Source organism: Periophthalmus magnuspinnatus, chromosome 13, assembly GCF_009829125.3.
Source record: "Periophthalmus magnuspinnatus isolate fPerMag1 chromosome 13, fPerMag1.2.pri, whole genome shotgun sequence".
Lineage (NCBI taxonomy): Eukaryota > Metazoa > Chordata > Actinopteri > Gobiiformes > Gobiidae > Periophthalmus > Periophthalmus magnuspinnatus.
The window spans coordinates 5,192,316-5,212,361 of record NC_047138.1 but is presented as its reverse complement, the minus strand read 5'-3'; the positions used below and the strand labels follow the sequence as shown (position 1 = coordinate 5,212,361).

General features: G+C 40.8%; 1 protein-coding gene across 3 annotated transcripts in view; it reads right to left on the bottom strand.

Moving 5' to 3' along the window:
* tenm4 (teneurin transmembrane protein 4) overlaps nucleotides 1-20,046 on the bottom strand; it is a 113,994-nt gene that overhangs the window by 11,646 nt on the left and 82,302 nt on the right. For all 3 annotated transcript variants that reach the window (XM_055225874.1, XM_033977623.2, XM_055225875.1), the window contains 9 exons: nucleotides 19,039-19,300; nucleotides 17,372-17,639; nucleotides 17,149-17,292; nucleotides 15,817-16,066; nucleotides 12,355-12,587; nucleotides 11,497-11,651; nucleotides 6,953-7,830; nucleotides 3,522-3,694; nucleotides 2,167-2,402 (listed from right to left, as the gene is read on the bottom strand). In XM_055225874.1, the coding sequence (XP_055081849.1) occupies nucleotides 2,167-2,402; nucleotides 3,522-3,694; nucleotides 6,953-7,830; nucleotides 11,497-11,651; nucleotides 12,355-12,587; nucleotides 15,817-16,066; nucleotides 17,149-17,292; nucleotides 17,372-17,639; nucleotides 19,039-19,300 (2,599 nt within the window). The remainder of the gene's footprint in view (nucleotides 1-2,166; nucleotides 2,403-3,521; nucleotides 3,695-6,952; nucleotides 7,831-11,496; nucleotides 11,652-12,354; nucleotides 12,588-15,816; nucleotides 16,067-17,148; nucleotides 17,293-17,371; nucleotides 17,640-19,038; nucleotides 19,301-20,046) is intronic.

Sequence of the window (20,046 nt, the reverse complement as noted above, 5' to 3'; positions counted from 1 at the left end):
TAACTGTAATACATCATGCAGCCCTGGATATTTTTTAACAGTTAACACTTTGTTAAGTGTTACGTATTTAATGTGCAGACAATTCTCTTTTTGCACATTTCTCAGTACTCTGATGACACTTTTAGTCTCGAATGCACACAGCTGATCCTTGACTCTTCTGTGATCACAGTTCTGAGGGTAATCCTTCAGGCCATGTCCAGGTCAGAGCAGAAACAAAGCAGCCTTCATGTTTTGTTTTTGATGAAGCCCTTTGCTGGGGCCACAAATGTGAAGCCAACACTGGGTTTTTGGCACAACTATCCACCTGTACACCAAACTGTACTGGAATAAGATGCAGGTAGTCTTAAAATTGGCAGGTAGTCTTAAACACCGGACTGTAAAAAGAGGATGTGATATATTCTGGTTTCTAAAATTATTATGTTCGGATAACATCTCTGCAGCTCTGACCGATGTATAGATAGTAAAAAAATATCAATTTTGCTGTGAAAAAATAGAAAAAATATGAAAAATCCAAAAAACAGAATGTGCTCACAATAAAACAGTAGCTACAAAAGCCCAGCAGTTTGTGAAAAGTAAATAACTTACTAAAATATCTGAGAAAACCTGAATGTAGAAATATTACACTGTGATTTAGCAGCAATCACCAAAGGATATTTATGAAAAACAGCATTTCTATCTGAGTGAAAGACTAGAGGCTGCTTCAGCTCCTGCGAATTCCTGGAGTCTCAACACAGGGTGAGTTTATTGAGATTGCCTTTAGCAGAAAATAAGGAGTAAAAGACAGAGAAGGTTTCTGGATCTGGTTGGCCAAAGAATTGACAGGGTGTAAAAAACTCTTACAGCCAAGATCCAAAGATCCCATGAGAATAGAAGCCCACTCAGGAAGAATTACTTTTAAATTGAACATATCCTCTTGGACAAAAAAATAAAAAGCAGAAAAGAGGGTGTAAAAAAGTACAGTTTTCACTGAAACAACATAAAACCTTACAGCAACATATGATCTATACGTCAATATTAATGATTTTTGTGTCAGAAATACAATCTGCCATTATAAAAATGACATTAGCTTTTATCTTAAATCTTAACTAATTCATTGTGCTTTTTGGTCTTCAAATCCTCAACATTTTAAAATCAAAGTTGTTTTGTTGAGCATGTTTTATTCTTTTGAACATAGCGGATTAAGCAATATTATGATCATTGTTTGTTCTGACTGAAATAGTCCTCCATTTGTGCCACGACATGCACCATGTTTTCTCTTACTGGCTTTACAATAGAACAGCTAGTCATTTTCCTCTTTTTTTCTCATTTTCCTATTTATTCAAGTTTGGTGTATGACTCCTACTTGACTCCTGCTTTCACTTCAGCCTATATATAATACAAATGAACTGTTGTGCAACGGAACCCAAGTGTCATGTGTTACTGTGTAGAGGGTGAACTGGGGACCTGTTTACCACACACACTGAGCCTAACAAAGCTTTGCATGAGCAGTCACTGTGTTGCAGATCCTGACAACAGGCAGCGATTCAACTTCCTGTCGTCATCTGGGCTCATTGTTTGTACAAGGCAGATCTGTGAAGTCGGGACCACATTGCTACTATTGCCTCTTTTTTGTGCATTCCTCTATTCTTCTGCTCTTTATCCAGCAGCTCTGCCCCCACGCTACAACACACTCACCCAGCCACCCACATAATATCACTTGACATGCCACTCAAGGTCGCCCAATGATTCCCGCTCTGTTCATCCCTTCTGTTCTTGCCATTAGGCTGCTCCCATTTCCCATCTCACCCCTGGGGCCATTGTCTGTAACATACATTAGAGCCTCTCACGTCTGGAGGGTGATAGGGCTATTAAATGTACTACCATTGACAGAAAAAGTGGCACCTCCTCATTAGCGCTGTCACCTCCCAGAGAGGCAACTTAACCAAAGTTGTGCTTTGCTTGATCAACAGCCTAAATCCCTTAATAGCATTTGTCACATGAAAGAGGGTCTGGAAAGCTGAAAAGTCAGTTCATGGTATCATATACATAATAGCCTACATATAATGACCAGTAATGGATTAATGAGCTCTCTTAATATGTCCTGTACTGTATGTAGAATAATGCTGGTTTACTTTGTGCTGAGTAAACAGTGTGTATCTCTGTATTTGTATAACTGTGAAAGCTTACCCGGAGTCTGCGGCCGTACACAGTGACCTGGCCCCGCGCCTGCTCCTTACGCTGTCTCCACTCCACCAGGTTGAGCCCGTTGTCAATGGCCAGGGTCACGTTCCTCTTGCTGACAGTGGGGTTGACAGTGCCGGCCAAGAGGTGGGGCTCTGTGTGCAGCGACACCTCCATTCCATTGGCTAGCACCAGGTGCAGTGAGCCGTCCAAACCAATGAAGTAACTGTTCCGTACTTGATCTAGGAACATTACAATTAGGAAACAATCAGTACAAAAGCTGAGGCACCTTTCAATGATAAATAAAGAGTAAATATCATATTACCAACAGAAAGACTAAAACATAATTATCTAAAATGGTTGCTCAGCAGAAAAGAGGCCTTTAGCGGCAGTATTTAACTGAACCCCTGCAATAATGCCTGTGACAACAAAGATCAATAGTGAGAGGTTTCACAGCGCCAGTAAAGTAAAGTTTTACAGCTGTTGCAGCAGCCTGGAGGATATACGGGAATGAAAACTATCAAAGCTGCTGGCTCGCCTGTGGCCACAGAGAGGCAAGGTGCAGCACATACTGTATGCACACACAAAGACACACACACACGCACAGCGACAGAGGGATAAATCTGAGCCTGTCTGTTACTGTCCCCAGGTGACGACAGCCTCAGACCAGTGACTAATGCTTCCACTGTGCATCTCATGCACATTCATCAGGCAATGCCTCCTTTCTGCCTCCAGTCTGTACATCCACACACAGTCCAGGATTAATACTGCTCCCATTAAGGCCAGCACGGAATTAATGGCTTATCAATCCTATCATGCATGAATTATTTAACAAATAACAATTTAGCATGTCATGAAGTTCAGCAATTTTCTAAACTATTATGTTGCCTTTTGCTTAGCGGCACAAAGTGCTGCAGTGTGAGGTGCTCCACTGAGAAATGGACAGAGGTGCCAGGGCTGACCTCGCTCTAACCTTCCTCTCTTCATCATAAAGACACTTGAAGGGTCAGGCCAAGGCCTTTAGGGTAAATCTATCCAAACGAAAGGTCAGATGATTCATGAGCAAGTTTCTGCAGGCACTTTAATAGAATTCTACAGTGGCTTCAGATTTCTGTGTTGAATGCTGAAATCTGCATATTCATAACTGACTCTGCTCAAAACACAAAATTTTACCAATTCACATTTACACCATAATCACAGTTGTTCAAAAGTGAATAAAAAAAAAAAAAAAACATAAACATGCATTAATGTCCATTGTGTAAGGTAATCCTATGTTTAATATTAAACTTTTTTGTCCAGGCATTTGGCTTTAGTTGGAGGACCTGTGCACCTGCTCTGTTTATGCACAGTAAAGCACTCACCCTGCATGAGAGTGTAGAAGGTGCCAGAGGCTGACAGGTTGGTGGTGGCGGTGATATCCTCTTTGTTGGAGCCCTCTGTCTGGATGCGGACCGAGCTGTCGGCATCCGTTCGGTAGCTGCTCACGCGGCCCGTGGGGTAAGTGACGTTAGTCAGACGCCCGTAACTGTCATACCTACAAAGACATACACTGATCAGAGGCAGAGAAGCCAAGCAGGGCATGTCACCTCAAACTGCAGCGGAGTACTACCACAGCAGAATGACAAACAGTGTTGAGGGGAATTCACAGGGTATGCTTTTATGAGATTATGATCATTCACATCACTCTGAAATACAAGGTAGACCTGCATGTAACACATTAATGGGCTGATGACCCACATCAGAGACACGGAGGGGTAGATGTCACATGATCAAATATGATCAAGAGGTGATAGAAAGTTTGGATAAAAGCCTATTTAACAATAAAAATATAATATAATCATAATTTACAAGTAAAATGTAACTGTATCCCTGAAATAACATTTTTATTCTAATACTGAAAGCATTGCTACAAATATTCTACATACAATTCACTATGTTCATCACATATAAGTACATGAATGGTCAGATTGTTCCATTTCCTTCAGAGACAGCACAAACATGAATCATTTGAGATCTTTTAAATTGCTAGAGCTCCAAAGTGGGCGCTACTGAATAGGACATTATTTAGTATGATGAATTTATCTGCACACAGAAAATAGAAAACCATTTTCAATGTTGCTGCATGTCATAATAAAGTAATAAATGAAATATCAGCGACTGGTTTACTGATATTTCAACAGTGCAGCCACGTCAAATAACCAATAGAGGAGAGAATAGTGGACTAGAGGATTATGCCCTGATAAAATGTTTTATGTCGTTTTACATGTATCAGAGAGAAGAGATTCAGGAAATTCTAAATAAAACAGTAAATTATGTTGAAAGTATTTGAATACTTATGATTTGACTAATATTTCCCTCCTGTGAGTGAAAAGACCTGGTTGTGGGTGGTTATGAGAGGTGTGCTGCTTTTGACTGTTCCTTTTTCTGGACAAAGAGAGTGTTCCTGTTTGTCTTCACCTCTTCACAAAAGACCGCGCCCACACGACACAGACCTCATTCCGGGCGGCCCAGCTTGATCACTGACCCAGAGTCTCTCGTTCTCAATTAGGGCCGTGAGCTGGAGCCATTCCTCGGGCTTCACTGCGGAGCTCTAATAGCTATGGCCTGCTTCGACTCAGCTGCCTATTAGCTTGCTTTCTGTGGACACGAAGGGCACACAGGGGCACGGCGCTCGGCAGACGGAGACGGCTGCTTTCCCCCTGGATAGTCACAAGTCCATTCAGATTGCATCACCTTGTGTCACACGCGAGCTCTGTGACCTTTCATGCTGGGACAATGCAACAGGCCAGATTACTCGAGCTTAACAGTTATTATTGTTTTATTTCCCAGTTGTTTTCTGTTGATTGTTTTATCAAGCCCAAGATAACCTCATACTTTACTGTAAATACTGCATGTTTTATTATATTATTTTTTATGGTATTGGTGATAAAATGAAATGGTAGTGGCATTTACCTTGTTTTTTTTTTTATCCTTTTATTAAAATAGCATTAAGAAGCCTGCTGTTGTACAAGAACAACACAAACTTACAAATGGTTGAATTATTTAACGTGTAGTGCTAGGGGTGTGTAACAATGTGCCCTTTGAAATTTTAGGTACAACTGATATTACCGTAAATGTTTTTAGGTTCAATATTAAAAGACAATATGACTGACAGATGTGTTAAATGTGAGCATTCCTGCCCTCTTAATTGGAGGCCAAAGCTGCAATTAGGACATCCAGTGAAAAAGTACACGATTTAATGGATTTACAGTAACCTTTAAGTATAAGCACTTATCATAGCAGCAGAAACGCCAGGAGGCCAGCTGAGCATCTGTGTATGCTGCAAATGTCAATGTGCATGATGTGGTCAGGGGTGACACCACAACAACTAAACACACAATCTCTTTTGTATTACACTTTGTCCTTGTGCATCCCTCTGTCGCTCTATAGGTTACAGGATGCAAGCAAGCATTAATTAATATGGCTAAAATGGTTAGCTGTGCACTTTGGTGAGCAGAGATAAATGGACATTGTGACGCTAGCAAATTATTGTTTACACCCGCGGGTGGAGAAGTGACCTTCAAAGCTAATTATTTAACAGCAAACGCTTTTCATTGGCTCTTAATAAAGGATTGGTGAGATGAACAGCTTGGAGGTAAATATAATCTTGACAAAAATGAATGAGGCAAACAGTAAAAGGGAAATTATTTGTACAATTAGATGCTGTACACACTGTAGTATGTACTGCCTCTACAATTCTTCAAGTCCACATGAAGAATTGAGTTTTTGTAACTTGTGTTCTCAGAAAAGCAATGGACACAGGAGTTGGATAATTAAAACTTATATTTTGTGCTTTGGTATTACATTTGGAAGCAGCATTTTAGATGTGAATCTTTATATAACAACATCCTGAAATCCTCCAGTGTATAGTCTGTGCATCATCATTCTCATATTAAACAGGTAACACTCACACAAAAACTTGCCACCACCAGCAGCCATTTTATAAAAAGCCAGGAGAAATAATTGACTATTCTAACCACCCACTGAACTTGTTTTTGTTGAGGCTGGAGGCAATCAACTCTACCTTGAGATATGGCTGTGCTTGGCTGCTCTGGGTGCCATTTTCACTGCATCGTTGTCTCAAATGACAACCAAACGCGGTGCAGGTGATACAAGACGTCTGCCTAAATTAACTGGAGGAGCTGATTTGATGTCAAAGTGTTATATTACTGCAGCGAGGTGTAACAGATGCCTGGTCAGCTTATCTGCTTAATCACACTTTTTGAAATCATCCAATTAGCAAAGTTTCCCAATTGAATTAAGCTACAGGACAGATTGCACTGTATGACAAAAGTGTTACTACAACATTCACATATTTATTATACAGATAAGTTACTTTAAAAAGTCCAAATGTCTAGATTGCAGTTAGATGTTTGATGTTGATGTTTCAAGTGCATTTTAAACTGCTATAATCATAAGACAACTATACAACATATTATGATCATAATTCCCTTTAGAGGCAATCTGTGACCATCATAATTAAAGAAAGTGCAAGTTTAATCTTCTTTCCAGTGGCCCTACATAATATACAACATCGCAATATGTTTATGTGCTGGACAGTAAATATAGGTTGTTGTTGATCATAAAATGGCTGACCAAAGTGGGTTTGCAAAGTAAGAGACATCAATTTAATCCTATTTGGCGTGATAACACATAATAGCAATAATTGTATAAAACAAGTGAGGTCTGTATGAAAGTAGCTTGGGAGAAATGCAGTCAACAACAAGCAAAAAATAATATATTGGGTACTTACTCATAAAAGGTTGTCCATCCATTCTCGTTCGTCTTTGTGGCTAGAAGTCCTGAGCTGCCGTGGTAGGTCATCAGGGCTAATTCTTGACCCTGAGCTCCAACACTCTTCAGAGCGCTGTTTGTACCCATGGTGAACCAAAATGTCCGCCCATCAGGAACCATGAGCCACAGAGGCATGCCCGTGGTGTCCCGTCTTATAATGATTGTATTTTTGTTTTTGTCTGTGATGGTGCTTATATCTCCTGCTCCACTGTAGGTAAGGTTATACAGATGGTCTCCAGTAGTCAGACTTTGTGTATAAATATGGCTGCCATTGGAGTCAAAAAGATAGAGCTCGTCATTAATAGGAGACGACACTTCATACATACTGAGAGGGTTCAGGAATGGCTTGTTTTTGCGCACATAGCGGATTCGGATGTTGCCCAAATCTGCAATGTAAAGTTCCCCGTCTGGGCACACAGCCAGAGAAGATGGAGCATTGAGTTTAGCATCTTTAGCATAGCCTTCATCGCCGGAGTAGCAGTCACAGTTTGCATCGTTCTTACAGTCACAGCCGCTCGGAGCCCCAGCCACAATAGAGATCTCTCCATTGGTAGACACCTGTCGAACTCGGTTAATTTTCTTCTCATCTGACTCAGCGATGTACAAAACACCAGTGTGAGAGATAGCCAGAGCATTAGCAGACTCCAACGTAGCATGAATAGCCACTTTGCTCATGAGGAAGTGGTCAATCCCAGGGACTTGGCAGTGCATGGGGCGTCCGGCTACAATTCGGACCTGGTGGTTTTCTGAGATCTGCAGCACCACATTGTTATCCAGCACATAGAGGGAGTTGTCCATGGGGCTCACAGCCAGGTCTGTGGGCCACTCAAGGCGCACCTGTAACACATACCAATGTGAATTAAATGATTTATTAACCTGAATAAAAGTCAACAGCATGCAGTATAAAAGGAATCTGTAAACAATGTATTACAAAGAGGCATTTTATAATCTGATAAGAAATAAAAAGCAGTGGGTACCATCTTAAAGGGGAGAACACAAAAAGATGACTTCTAAGATCAAAGATGATAACAACGGCAAACAGAGGACAGAACAAGGAGAGATCATTCAAATGATCAGATTAACTGGAAAAAGCACAGAGCCATTGATCACAGGTGGTACCAAAGGCCTGGTCTGTGCATCCCTCACTGCACTGTTTTCCTCTCTATGGGTTATTCATTTTGTAATGACAAGAGATTGTATGAGTCCTTGAAAAGAACAGGAGAACACTCAAAAAATGATGGAGTAGCCAGCTCCTGGCCACCTAAATGATGACTTATTGTTCCCTGAACAATGTATCAGGCTTTTAACAAATTGGAATGATTGGAATCATCCAATTTACCAGTCTCCCTCTCACTTATGATCCAAGAAGAATCTCTTAGGACCATGATATTAAGTGCCATATTTCAATACAAGCCATGGAGCACCAACAAAAGAGACTGATTAATCCCTGGTCCACAGCACAAAGACAAGATCGCGTCTATTATAAAAATTCAGTCTTGGCAGGGCCTTGGGTACTCTATGTCACAAAGAAAAATAGGGAATGGGAAGGTGATCAAATTCTTGTAATTGCATGAAATGAATAAACCATGTGATCTTTCAGTGAACGATGAGTTTATGCAGGTCAATATATGCCAAATAAAAAGCCATAATCCCCTTAGTACAATGAGCTATTGTTTCTATCAAATAAACAGAATCTAATTTGAGTAATGCACACAGGACACATCCCATCAGTCTCATTTTCATCTCAAAATTTAGGAGTTTAACATAAAGACATTGGGCACATATCACAGAGGAGTTTGTCAGGGTACACAAACTGCCTTTGAGGGAACAGAAATGCATTTACCAGAAAATTAAAGGGAGACTTTCTATTTCTTAAAACCTATTTCTTGTCAACACTGGTGGTTAAATATTTCATGAGGCTGTGTGTGGAGTGGCTCAGGGGAGCTGCCTGTAAGGAGGTTTTCACGCCACTCTGACTGATGAGGGGATATTTCCCGAGCTGCTGTCCCATATGCTGTAACCCGATCACTGCCTCACCGTTCAACAGTGGGGCAGCTGTCAGCAACTCTCCAATACACCAAATGGGATCAAATCAGAACTATTTATACATATATATTTGAACTTATTTTTTTTCATTTTTCCATTAGTAATGTCTGGACTATTTTCTCATGCCAGCGGGATGCCTTTTTGAGAGGAGTACATGTCATTATTTGAAGTCGGTCTCAGATTTGAATTGAATGTCACAGCCAGAGCCTTGATAAAGCTTTCTGAAGCTCCTAACACCCTTGTAATGTGTTTAAGTGATGTTGTTTTAAGACATGGTTTCCCTCCAAGCACAGCAGGAGTCAAGCCAAAAAGATTTTTAAAACTTCAGACTAAAAATTATTCCCCAACAAGTAAGTGCTGAAGACCTTGATGTAAACAAATTAAAATATATTTGAACAAGGTCAAGTTCCTGTTCAGGCGTGGTATTAAAAAGTTTATGCAGCGAAAGGTTACAGAGTTTTGCTGCAGTGCACAGATGGCATGGCAAGATATCAACGACCTTATCAGATGAGCGACAGAATTATGAGTCATTTTGGTCTCAAACAGGTGAGGGCTGGAAAAGTAATGACCACTGTGATGAGGCTCCTCCAGAGAAATGCTGATCCAGAGGCAGCACAGGGAGTGTTTGAAGGAGGAGCGATATGAATATTTAATAGATGCTTTTTACTGTCCTGTGCTGGCAGAGCTAGTGTGATTTGCCATTGTCAGAGGTGCCTTGAGCTGGCTGTGAGAAGAGTACACAGAGGTATGTGCTGAGGAGCTGCTGAGGTAAAGGTCACAGGGGCCTAGGAGTTCCCTGGGGCCTTGAAATATGCAACTTCATCCACTGAATACATCACACAACATGTACACTAAAGTTCTCTACTCCCAGATCCCCCTATGGACCTGACAGCTGGCCGAGTCAGTATACTCACACAGTACCACACCAGAAAAGATGTGACTCAAATGTTAACATAATGTACCAAATACAGTTTGGGATTTTACTTAGACGCACAACTTCACCTTTATCTAAGCCGTAACAAAGCACTGATATGTTAACTATATATTTTACAGGCAAGTAAGAACTGGGTAGTAAATGCTACTTTGGTATTATGATGTTACAACTTTTACAGCATTGTTTAAAAATCACAGGCATTCAAAAGCACTTACACTTACAAAGTACTTTTCATTACTGTGAGGACTGTATATTGCATTTAAATACATAACAATTTGAATATATATATATATATATTTTTAAATCAATAAAATAAATACAAATGAATAGAAATGAATAACTTTATGTAAATTCGGCTCTTAAACTTGTTTGTATGAAAAATATAAACACTAACAAGCCAAACTATACAACATTTACTGGTATTCAAGCAGACAAAAATTAAAACATGTATGGCTCTAAATTAAAAATTACTGTTGTGGAAGACTTTACCTGAATTACATAAATAGTTCAAGGGAAAAGGTGTAACAGCAGCTGGAGAGTGCAGAGGGGGCAGTGCATTCACCTCCAAAGCAGAGTCCGTGGAGTGACCCCAGCACAGTACCCTTGCCTGGGGGAAGTGCTGCACACATGCTGCTGTACGTCTGCTTATGCAGCGCTATGTGTTTGCCTGCATTACTGAACATGTGTGCATGAATCAGTGGCTGGTGGGGTTAAAGGTCATTCTTGTCACTCCCTCCAGCTGTAGGTCAACATTATATCGGACTGGGGTGCTGGGGTTGACACAAACATGCATGCCCCAGGACTGAAGTGTCGCTATCGGTTTAGCTCAAACCACTGCTTCTGCTCTACACATTTCCCAAAAAAACCCCAACAAACTTCTCTATTGGCAATACAATTCTTGCAAAATAAAGTGCTACCATAAGATACATTTAAGTTGCAATAGGCATGTTTATATTCTCTTTTACCTGAAGTGCCAATAATATTTAACAATAATTTACAGATGTGGAGCAGCTTAAATTAATATTGTTAAACAGCAGATACAGTGATTTCTAGAGTCTAGTCACTAAATGATCAGGTTAAACATTTCTGAATTTACCTTTTAGATATTTCTCATGAGAATATACAGTAATCATTTCATGTGTTTCAGCTTCCTGTTTCATGCCACATTTTGAGGACTTTTTCCCATTCAAATTCAATTCAGATACAATACGACGGCAACAGCCCTGTTTTTATCATTCTGGACCCGTGGATATGGAAACTGGCTCTTGCCCCTCATCTGCAAGTATAACAACACCACATCTAGAATCTTAAAAGCACCAGTACTAGAGCTACAGAGCAGAGTTGAGCCTGTAAGTATGGCTGGATGAGAACAAGACAGACTGCCTTTCGAAGTGGGCAGGTAGCTTCCACTTTCAGAACAAAAGCTCACTTGGGACCACAGGCAAAGGGAAGAGTGGGGTCATTGAAGGAGAGATGGAGGTTAAAAAGCCTGCGCCGGCTGCCCAGGCCACAGAGGGTCGTACCTGAGAAATGTCCATGACAGCATCGCAGCTCAGGGGTCGAGCAGAGGTCAGGTCATTAAAGCCCAGAAGAGTGGAGATGATACCGTTCTGATCAATCCTACGAATCATGGTGCCATCCACAAAGAAGATTACCCCGTACTTATCCACAGTAATGCCTGTGGACAGGGAAAATTACCATTATTTATTTAGATTATCAGTGACTTAATTTGAGGACACAACATCGTTGACAATAAAAGGGTTCTTGCTGTGGTGAAAATTAAAGACTAACAATAGCCGCGGAAACTAATGCTTGAATTGATTTTCAGGATCAATAATGGGGAACAATAGAAACATCAAAATAGATGATGCCTACTGTAGATATCGATTCAATTAGAACTGGAATTTCATCAATACAGTCTCATTCTGTAATGGTCTTTCAGACGCCAATAAAGCCTGGCAGTATTACATGAGAAAATCACAGTATATCAGCTGTGCGATAGGAAGGGCTCACAGTTTATCTGGGGAGCTTTGGATTAAAAATGTGAAGACAAAAACGTGACTTAAAGCACGGTAAGGATATAATGCTATATTTTCACACTATATTTCGCACATGTGGGTTGGGTTCATGTGTTCAGGATTAAAATATCTGTAATTACACAGTTCCCATGAAACAAAAGTCAAATCAGAAAGTGGTGCCATTTTTCAACCTCAAAGACGTGATTGTTGACAGGTGAAAGTACTGTAAGACATAAGATAATATTGCAAATATGTGAACCTAACAAATAATGATATGATTCATTTGTGGATCGTACGTTAGAGTTATACAGGCCCCTGCCCTCCATCTGAACATTATGACACTAACAAAACATTTTGCTGTACCTCTGGGGTTAGTGAGCGTAGCCTCCACAGCCTTCCCTCCATCCCCACAGCGCGTGTCGTCGTACGGCAGACACTGGTCGCCTGTCCCTGCCACCAGCTCCAGATTCTTGGCCACATCTTTTACCACACTGAGAGACTTCACCTTAAACACTTTTCTGCTGCTGGTGTCAGACAGGTACACAGCCCCGTTCACTGGACTGGTGGCCAGGTAGTACTTATGAGCCGGGCTGTTGCTGAGAGAAGCAGAGGGAGAGCAAGTTAGTCAATAAAACTGCCCTCAACAAAATCATCATGTAATGGACAAACTGATTTAAAAGCCAATTTGAGACATTAACATTTAAAGTTAGGACATAACAAAAATAAAACATTGGCTGTGGACACAAAGTACATTTTAGGAGCAGATACAAAATGTCTATATTATGCTACCCTCTGGCATCCTTTCCGTATATATTTATATTATGTATTATATTGTCGAAACAAAACAATAGTTTGTGTTTTTGCAAAAGAAGCGGAAGAGAGAAATATACTACTTGTTGTTGTTGACCCAGTTATCTTGTCACCTGAAGGCAGCATTAAAACACATTGTCTAAGGGTGGCCCCTGTTATTGCTAAAATTACACAGTATATTTTTTTCCTTTCCCTTTCCCCTTTTTAACAGTACACAAATGCATTGCTGGAGCTGCAATTCAAACACATTATGCAGCTATCAACAAGAGATTCCACCACAAAAAATATCCTATTAAACCCCAGACCAAGTCAACAAAGTAATCCTTTGTATCCACAGGAGGTTGCACAAAATGACAGACATACAAAAGAGCCGAGCAAAACCAATCCCTGTTGGTAAAACTAATGCAATCTACCAACAGGCCCCAGATAGAACATAACAGAGACGCCTGAGCTATAAAAATATCCGAATTGGCAAACCAGTTACAAAATTGTAAAAAAATTAAATAAATAAATAAAAATAAAAAACAACACATGCCAGAAAGGTTGTTTGTATTATTATATGGCAATTATCACATGAATCTTGATATTTATATTGATGAGAAGCATGTGCTGCATTATCATGGCTGGGGCAAACACATTTCTGACAGCGCTGATAAGTATTATGAAAAAAAGCTGTCAGCAGAATGTCATTGAAAGTGGATTAAGACAAAACTCAGGTCTAACCTTGAGGCCACAACAGGATGTGACAGTGCCTTTTTTTTTATTTTATTTTTTTAAATAAACTGCAATGAGAAAGACCAGTGGTAGTCCTCTCAAATTGTCAGCTTTCAACAAACAATTTTAAATGACAATTGACCTTTAGTGAATCAGTGTTCACAGAGCTTAGCTGTAAACCTGAGGCACATGTCGCCATCAGCTGTTGTCAAATCAGACTGATCTGTTACTTCTGAGCACAGAGCAGGTACACGATGGTTCAATAAAAGCTCTCTAGAGTAGGTCACTAGCAAACCTCAATAAACAGATTCTACTTTGCATCCTATCTGCCATGTGCAATCGGCTGATACCTTATCAGCCTCAAGTCGCATGTAGAACAGTGCAGGTCTCCCATCGTGTTTCAAACTATTCACTGACCTTGAGCTGTGGCTGCATACTCCATCTATATTCACTAACAATATCTAGTTTGTTGAAGATAATTGGATTTTGCTGCATGCTGGCATTGCATCAGGGCTGAACGGCCCGTGTGGATGGAGCGTCCATAGTAGGGGGTCAATGAACACCGCACTGAGATCACCCACATCTCAGTCCTATCGCTAGTGCACACAGGAACAGGAGGTTGCCACCCATTTTATACAGCCACATGCTGTGTACTCCAAGATAAATCTTCTTTTTAGCATGCAAATGCTTTTGGAGTACAAAGACCAAAGGACACAGGCACTGGCATTTCTCTCTGCTTTGTTAGTGATGTAATGTTTAAAGACATGTTCAGCACATCAAAAAGATCAGCTAAACATATATTGTAAAAATCTGGGGTCTTCACAAAACTAGGACGATCTGTTAAAGTGTGTGGTGGTAAAACAAAGCCTCATAGCTTTTCATCTTCAAAGTGACTACAAGCTGCTCAAGCAAAGTCATGACCTCATGATTGAAAATCAATCAATAGCCCCTTGCCCGACACAAGCGGTCTAAAGACAGGCGTACTCTCACCTCCATCTGCTGCTAGAAAGAATTCACCTGCTCCAGAGACCAGATACAATCTAGTCCTCCTCCATAATAAATTGGCACATGTCACAGATTTATCAAACCCATTGTATCGTCCACTATGACCCAATGTTCCCTAAGGAAGCCCTAATGCATCAACACATAGTTCACTTGATATATACTCTATTCTTTAAATGGAAGAATTGAAAACAAGATAATAAGAAAATAAGCCATTTTCACACCACACCACTGGACAAGGTGTGGAGAATCCAAGCAAGATGAGGTCCTAACAATTTCATACACATATGCTGTCATAGCAGGCTGTTGGGCATATATAGATTCACACACCTGGATAAATGAGCCACATGGGGCGGAGGCATAGACGTAATAGCGTCACACTGTAACAGCGGCTCCCACAGATACAAGACAGATACAGGTATGCAACGGATGAAGCCGTCATTGATCTGAGGCATTTGATTCTCTATTCACTGTGCAAACTGAACCATCAAAACCTATCAATAAAGACAGCCAGAGAGAATATGGTATTGTCATGGTTGAAAGTTTAGACTGAATTTCCCCCCACGTCTCCCAAACCGTTTGTGCGCCTCCGCTGGTGCAGTGCGATTTGGCTCTGGATGATACTGATTGCCTGGGGCCTGTAGGCTTGTGCGTGGGGCTTATTAAACATGGGCTATAGGCTACCTATAGCCTACGCATTTAATAAGCACTGTGTAAAGCAGATGATAAACTTTTTTTAAAAAGATGTTCCATAATTTGGGAAAATTGCAGTTGGTTTCATGGTAGGCCAATTAAACACAATTTTATTGAAATTATTATTATTTTTTAATTTGTAGTGTAACCAAAAATAAATTTGCAAGTTGCTTTGACACGCCCGTTGAGCTGATCAGTGCATCTGGTGCACACTATTGTCCGGAGAGGACAAGGTGGGTGCATGCATTCAAGTGGGTCATCAGGATAATGGAGAAAAGCTGTGTGGCTTTGTGTGCGTGAAAATGGCTATAGTGTTGCCTATTGTTCTCCTACACACATACACAATATAGCTTACCTATGCCTGAAGTCTTTATTTCTGTGTGCCCACAGAAGCAGAAAATGAGAAGAAAAGAGGTAGAAGGCATATGTTAGTGGTTAATGAAAGAAAGCAGTGGTTAGTGAGATTCTTTAAAGACAGGTGGATTTAAGCACAAAACAAACAGTTGTGCACTATTAATGCATTCTCTGTTAGTGCATATTTATAGCCTGTGCAGTAGTAGTATCCCCTGATGCTTAGAAGATGATCAGGAGAGTTTCCCTTGTTACCTGAGCTCCAGGACACTGGTGACGTTCCCTGTGGTGAAGATCCTCCGCACATAGTTAAAGTCTCCCACATAAAGACTCCCGTCTGAGCCACAGGCCAGAGCCACAGGGGCCAGCAGCTTGTTCCCGTCGGCCAGCCCGTTACAGCTGGGGCAGGAGATACTGCGCCTGCGCCCGTTCCCCATCACACTGCCAATCACAGGAGGCTGCTGCGAGATGAAGACGTTCTCTCCATTGCCCATGTGCAGAATACCTGACCGAGGCAGAGGCACAGAACAGGTTAGGCTAACTGTTGAGTGTTTTCAGAGAACAGGTGTGTGGCCAAACATGGTGCTATTTGTTGCAACTACATTTTACAGCACTTTAAATGAGTGCAGGTGCAGTTACGAGAAATCTTTTATGTATCATACATGTTTTGGGATTGTGTTGTACAAAAAAAATAAAACACCTGGAAACATTGAATATATCAACACACAATACATAATTTATACAACTTTCATATTGATTAAAATGACTAAATTTATTCAAATCTGTGCAGTAAGTAAAAATACATGTCTTATGTGAAATTAACCCGAACACGTTTTCTCCCATTTGGTTTGCAGTAGTTTTGCCAATAATTCTGGAAAATGTTCAAATATGTAAATGTAAAGATGTTCTCGCTGCCCAATCAGTGTAATCATATTTGAAATTCAGCATCTGTGTCTGTGCTTGTTTTTCTCTGTGGTCAGAGTGGATGACCTGAGTTCTTTGAGCGGCGCAACATTTGGTGCATCAAAAAGCATCAGCAGAGCGTTGCTTCCCTGGGTCATGGTTTAATCATAGAGACTGGTGCAGAGAGCGGCAGGACTGATACCAATTAAATCATCGGTGATTCTAAAAATGCAGGACCTGAACAAGACAGGGGTGATGAAATGGAGACTGGGGGAGGGCAGTGGAGAGGGGCGCTCAGCAGGTTCAGTGTGACAGATCAAAGTGGCACCTTCCTAAGCACTTATCGTATAAGTATGCCTCGTCTCCTCCGATGAGCCCTTACAGATAAACACGGAGTCCAGCCAAAACCTGGGACAGTGATGGCCAAAATCCTCTCTTCCTTTTCCGCACCGATCAGTAATTTGGCAGCGATAGAAAAATACGTCCCTTTCACCTGCTCTCACAATAGAGGTTGTATTTATGGGGACAAACTATTTAAAGAATGCCACCGCAGGATGTGGAGAGCGAGAGAGATCAAAGTAAACTGCCTCGTCTTGCAACCCTATCATTTGTAAAAATGTCATAAATACATTAAAAAAACAATGCCACAAAGACAATGGATAATAGATAAATAAGAAGCCTCACCACTCTGTATATTGAGAGCATGATGCTTATCAACTGTCCATCCACCCAGTTTGGACGCAGTCTTCTCATATCCTTGTAGAACAGCAGTCCTTTTCTCCCACAAAATTAGATCTGGACATGACTCATACTCAAACCCAACAGATACTAGAAAAGATAAAACATAGAATAACATAAGTGGCTTGAATATTAGATTTGGTAAAAGCCATGATTCGTAGATACTTACCAAAAGCTTCTGACAGCCCATAGACTTTCTGACTGTAGACATCTGCCTTGTCCCATACAAAATCATACCAGAGGTTGGGGGCAGCGGGGAACCACTTTCTGAATAGCCGTCCCTCCACAGCGACCATGAGGTGAACTTTCATCAAGTTGAAAGGGATTGTGGGATGGGTCAGGGTCACTCGGAGTATTGACTTGTAACCGGCGGTCCTGCTGCTTAAATAGCTAAGCTTCATATCCGTTCCTGGAATGGGCACTTCCTCCTGCAGAGACTAGATACAAAAACAAAGCATGTGTATTGGCAGAAAGTGAACGTACAATCCTCGGTGTTAGTAAATATGGCTGGGTCCACTTTCATTACCAAAGGTCGTAATAGCTTTATCTAAAATAACCGTCTCAACAGATATCATATGCGTAGGATTCATATTTTGCAGCAGTAAGTGGATCTATATTTCTCATAGAGCAGCTTTAAAACTATTCTACAGGGAAACTAGAAAAAAAATCATTACAGAAAATATACTTCAGACATTATTAGAGAACTACTGAAAGATTTCTTCATTACATCCAACAGCGAGTCTATTTCATAGATTATTCAATAATAGCAATAGCTTTGTTGGTACAACTATCTTTTCTACAATCCATTTAACAATAGCATTAATCGAATACCCCTGGGTGTTCAATTCAACAGCTATTATTTTATGTAAAGAGCAAAGTTTAGTGGAAGACATGACAAAAGCTCTGCCAAACACTGTCTGTAGTTATCCTCAAAGTCAAGTCTCTAGGGAAGTATTAATGGTAAAGTATTTAGTTTAGAAACATGTTAATAACAAAAGAGAATTTATGGATTTTGACTCAAAATTAGCGCTACAAATAAACTAAACTACACACTAAAGCTTGAAATATAGGCCATAAATCATCTGAGTGAAGTAATATCTAAAACTGAAACAAAATTACAAAAACTATGCATTCATTAGTTAATTTTTTTGATTCGTGCACCTACAATGTCTTGGAAGAAAATGCCACAAAAAGCAGGCAATGTAATAATCATCAATCTGCAACAAGAGAGGAGTAGCCCAACAGTAAATTTTCTGCACTGGGCAGAGCAATTACACGGGAGAGACAGAAATCACAGCATTGCCATGACAGAGAGAGGCAGTACTTCACTTTTAACAGATAAACAGCCTTCAGAGTCTCTTTTAGATGAGTGGCATGAATCATTCTGCACGGACCCATTTAGATCCCCACCTGGAGTTTGGTAGCAGGCGTAGGTGTTTGGGGGGAAAGAGAGCAGTCTTGAGCTAGAAGCCAGAACTGATATCGCTGCGTTTTTGATCTGGCAATTTTCTAGGTAAATTACTGGGAATATGCAGGGAAGGCGTATGTGCGAATGAAGAAAATTGCCAGTACTACCGTTGGGTTTCCTTGGTAAGATGTTTGGTTTCCATGGCTACCAGCATGCTTGGTTAGCTTGTTTTCCTTACACAAGCGCTTACGTCTGATTCTCATTAAATTTCAATGATGCAGCAGCGTTTTGCTATGTGAGAGCGCACTGAGGGCCAAATGCTAGGTTAAGTGTGAACACAGCAGACGTGGGAATGTTCTGGGAGCGTTCAGGCATTTTGTACCTGGCAATATTCCGGGATATATGTGTGAATGAGATTTTATAGTCACCTGGATTTCGGGTACAATGTTACCCCTCTCAGAGCAGGACCCAGCGAAGGCAGTGAGAGGAGCAGGGGCGACGATGGGGCTGGGGCGGGTGAAGCTGCTCAGGTCGCAACTCGGGATGTCGTTCTCCTCGTGCCGCATCACGATGGTGTCCATGACGAAGAAGCGCCCCCACGGCAACCACAGCGTGTGTTCCTGAGTGATGAAGGGGGCACGCTCGAAACGCAGGCCGATGGCGATTCCCCCGTTGGTTACCAAGTCAAAACTGCAACACAGACATTGCCACAGAGATGAGTATTGATTTTGTCGATGAAAGATGAATTACAGGCTCTGTGTTGATTTGGCAGGCGTAAAAGTATTAGTTGACAGATTCTGTGTTTGAAATATTAAACGTACCTCCCCACACCTACTCATATTGATATCACAGATGTCTAAACAATATATTCATGATTAAGATGAATGGACAATCAATACGGCTTTGCTTTGGGCTAAAATAATCCTGCGTGCTTACTTCCTGAATAAACACTTCAACAATAAAAGGCTTTGATGTGTATTTAAATCTTTTGTCTCTTTGGCTTTTTAGACCACTGCAAGAATGAAAATGAGATAGAAAGATAATAAATGACATAGAAGAATTTACCCAAGTGCCCATGGATGCCCTTGTTTATTCCTGTTTATTTTCCAAATGCTTTAGAGCGCTACAGAGACGTACGACTTGTTAAATATGTTTTACTGCCTACTATGATGGTTATATTTATTACAAATTGTAGTGGTTTTCAGCAAAGCACGAATGTAGTGAACGTATGTTATCAAAAGCTGCTGATGTGTTACTGATGAGATGAAATAAATATGGTTTAAGTCCAAGTGCAGGTTCCACAGTTTCACGCTCTGCTCCATTCTCCTCAGCTTCTGTTCACACTTTCATTTCAGGGAGATTTGTGCTGCAGGAGGGGGCAGACGCCAGCTCGTTATCGATCGCTGAGACGATATGGCTGTCCACTCTAACATCAG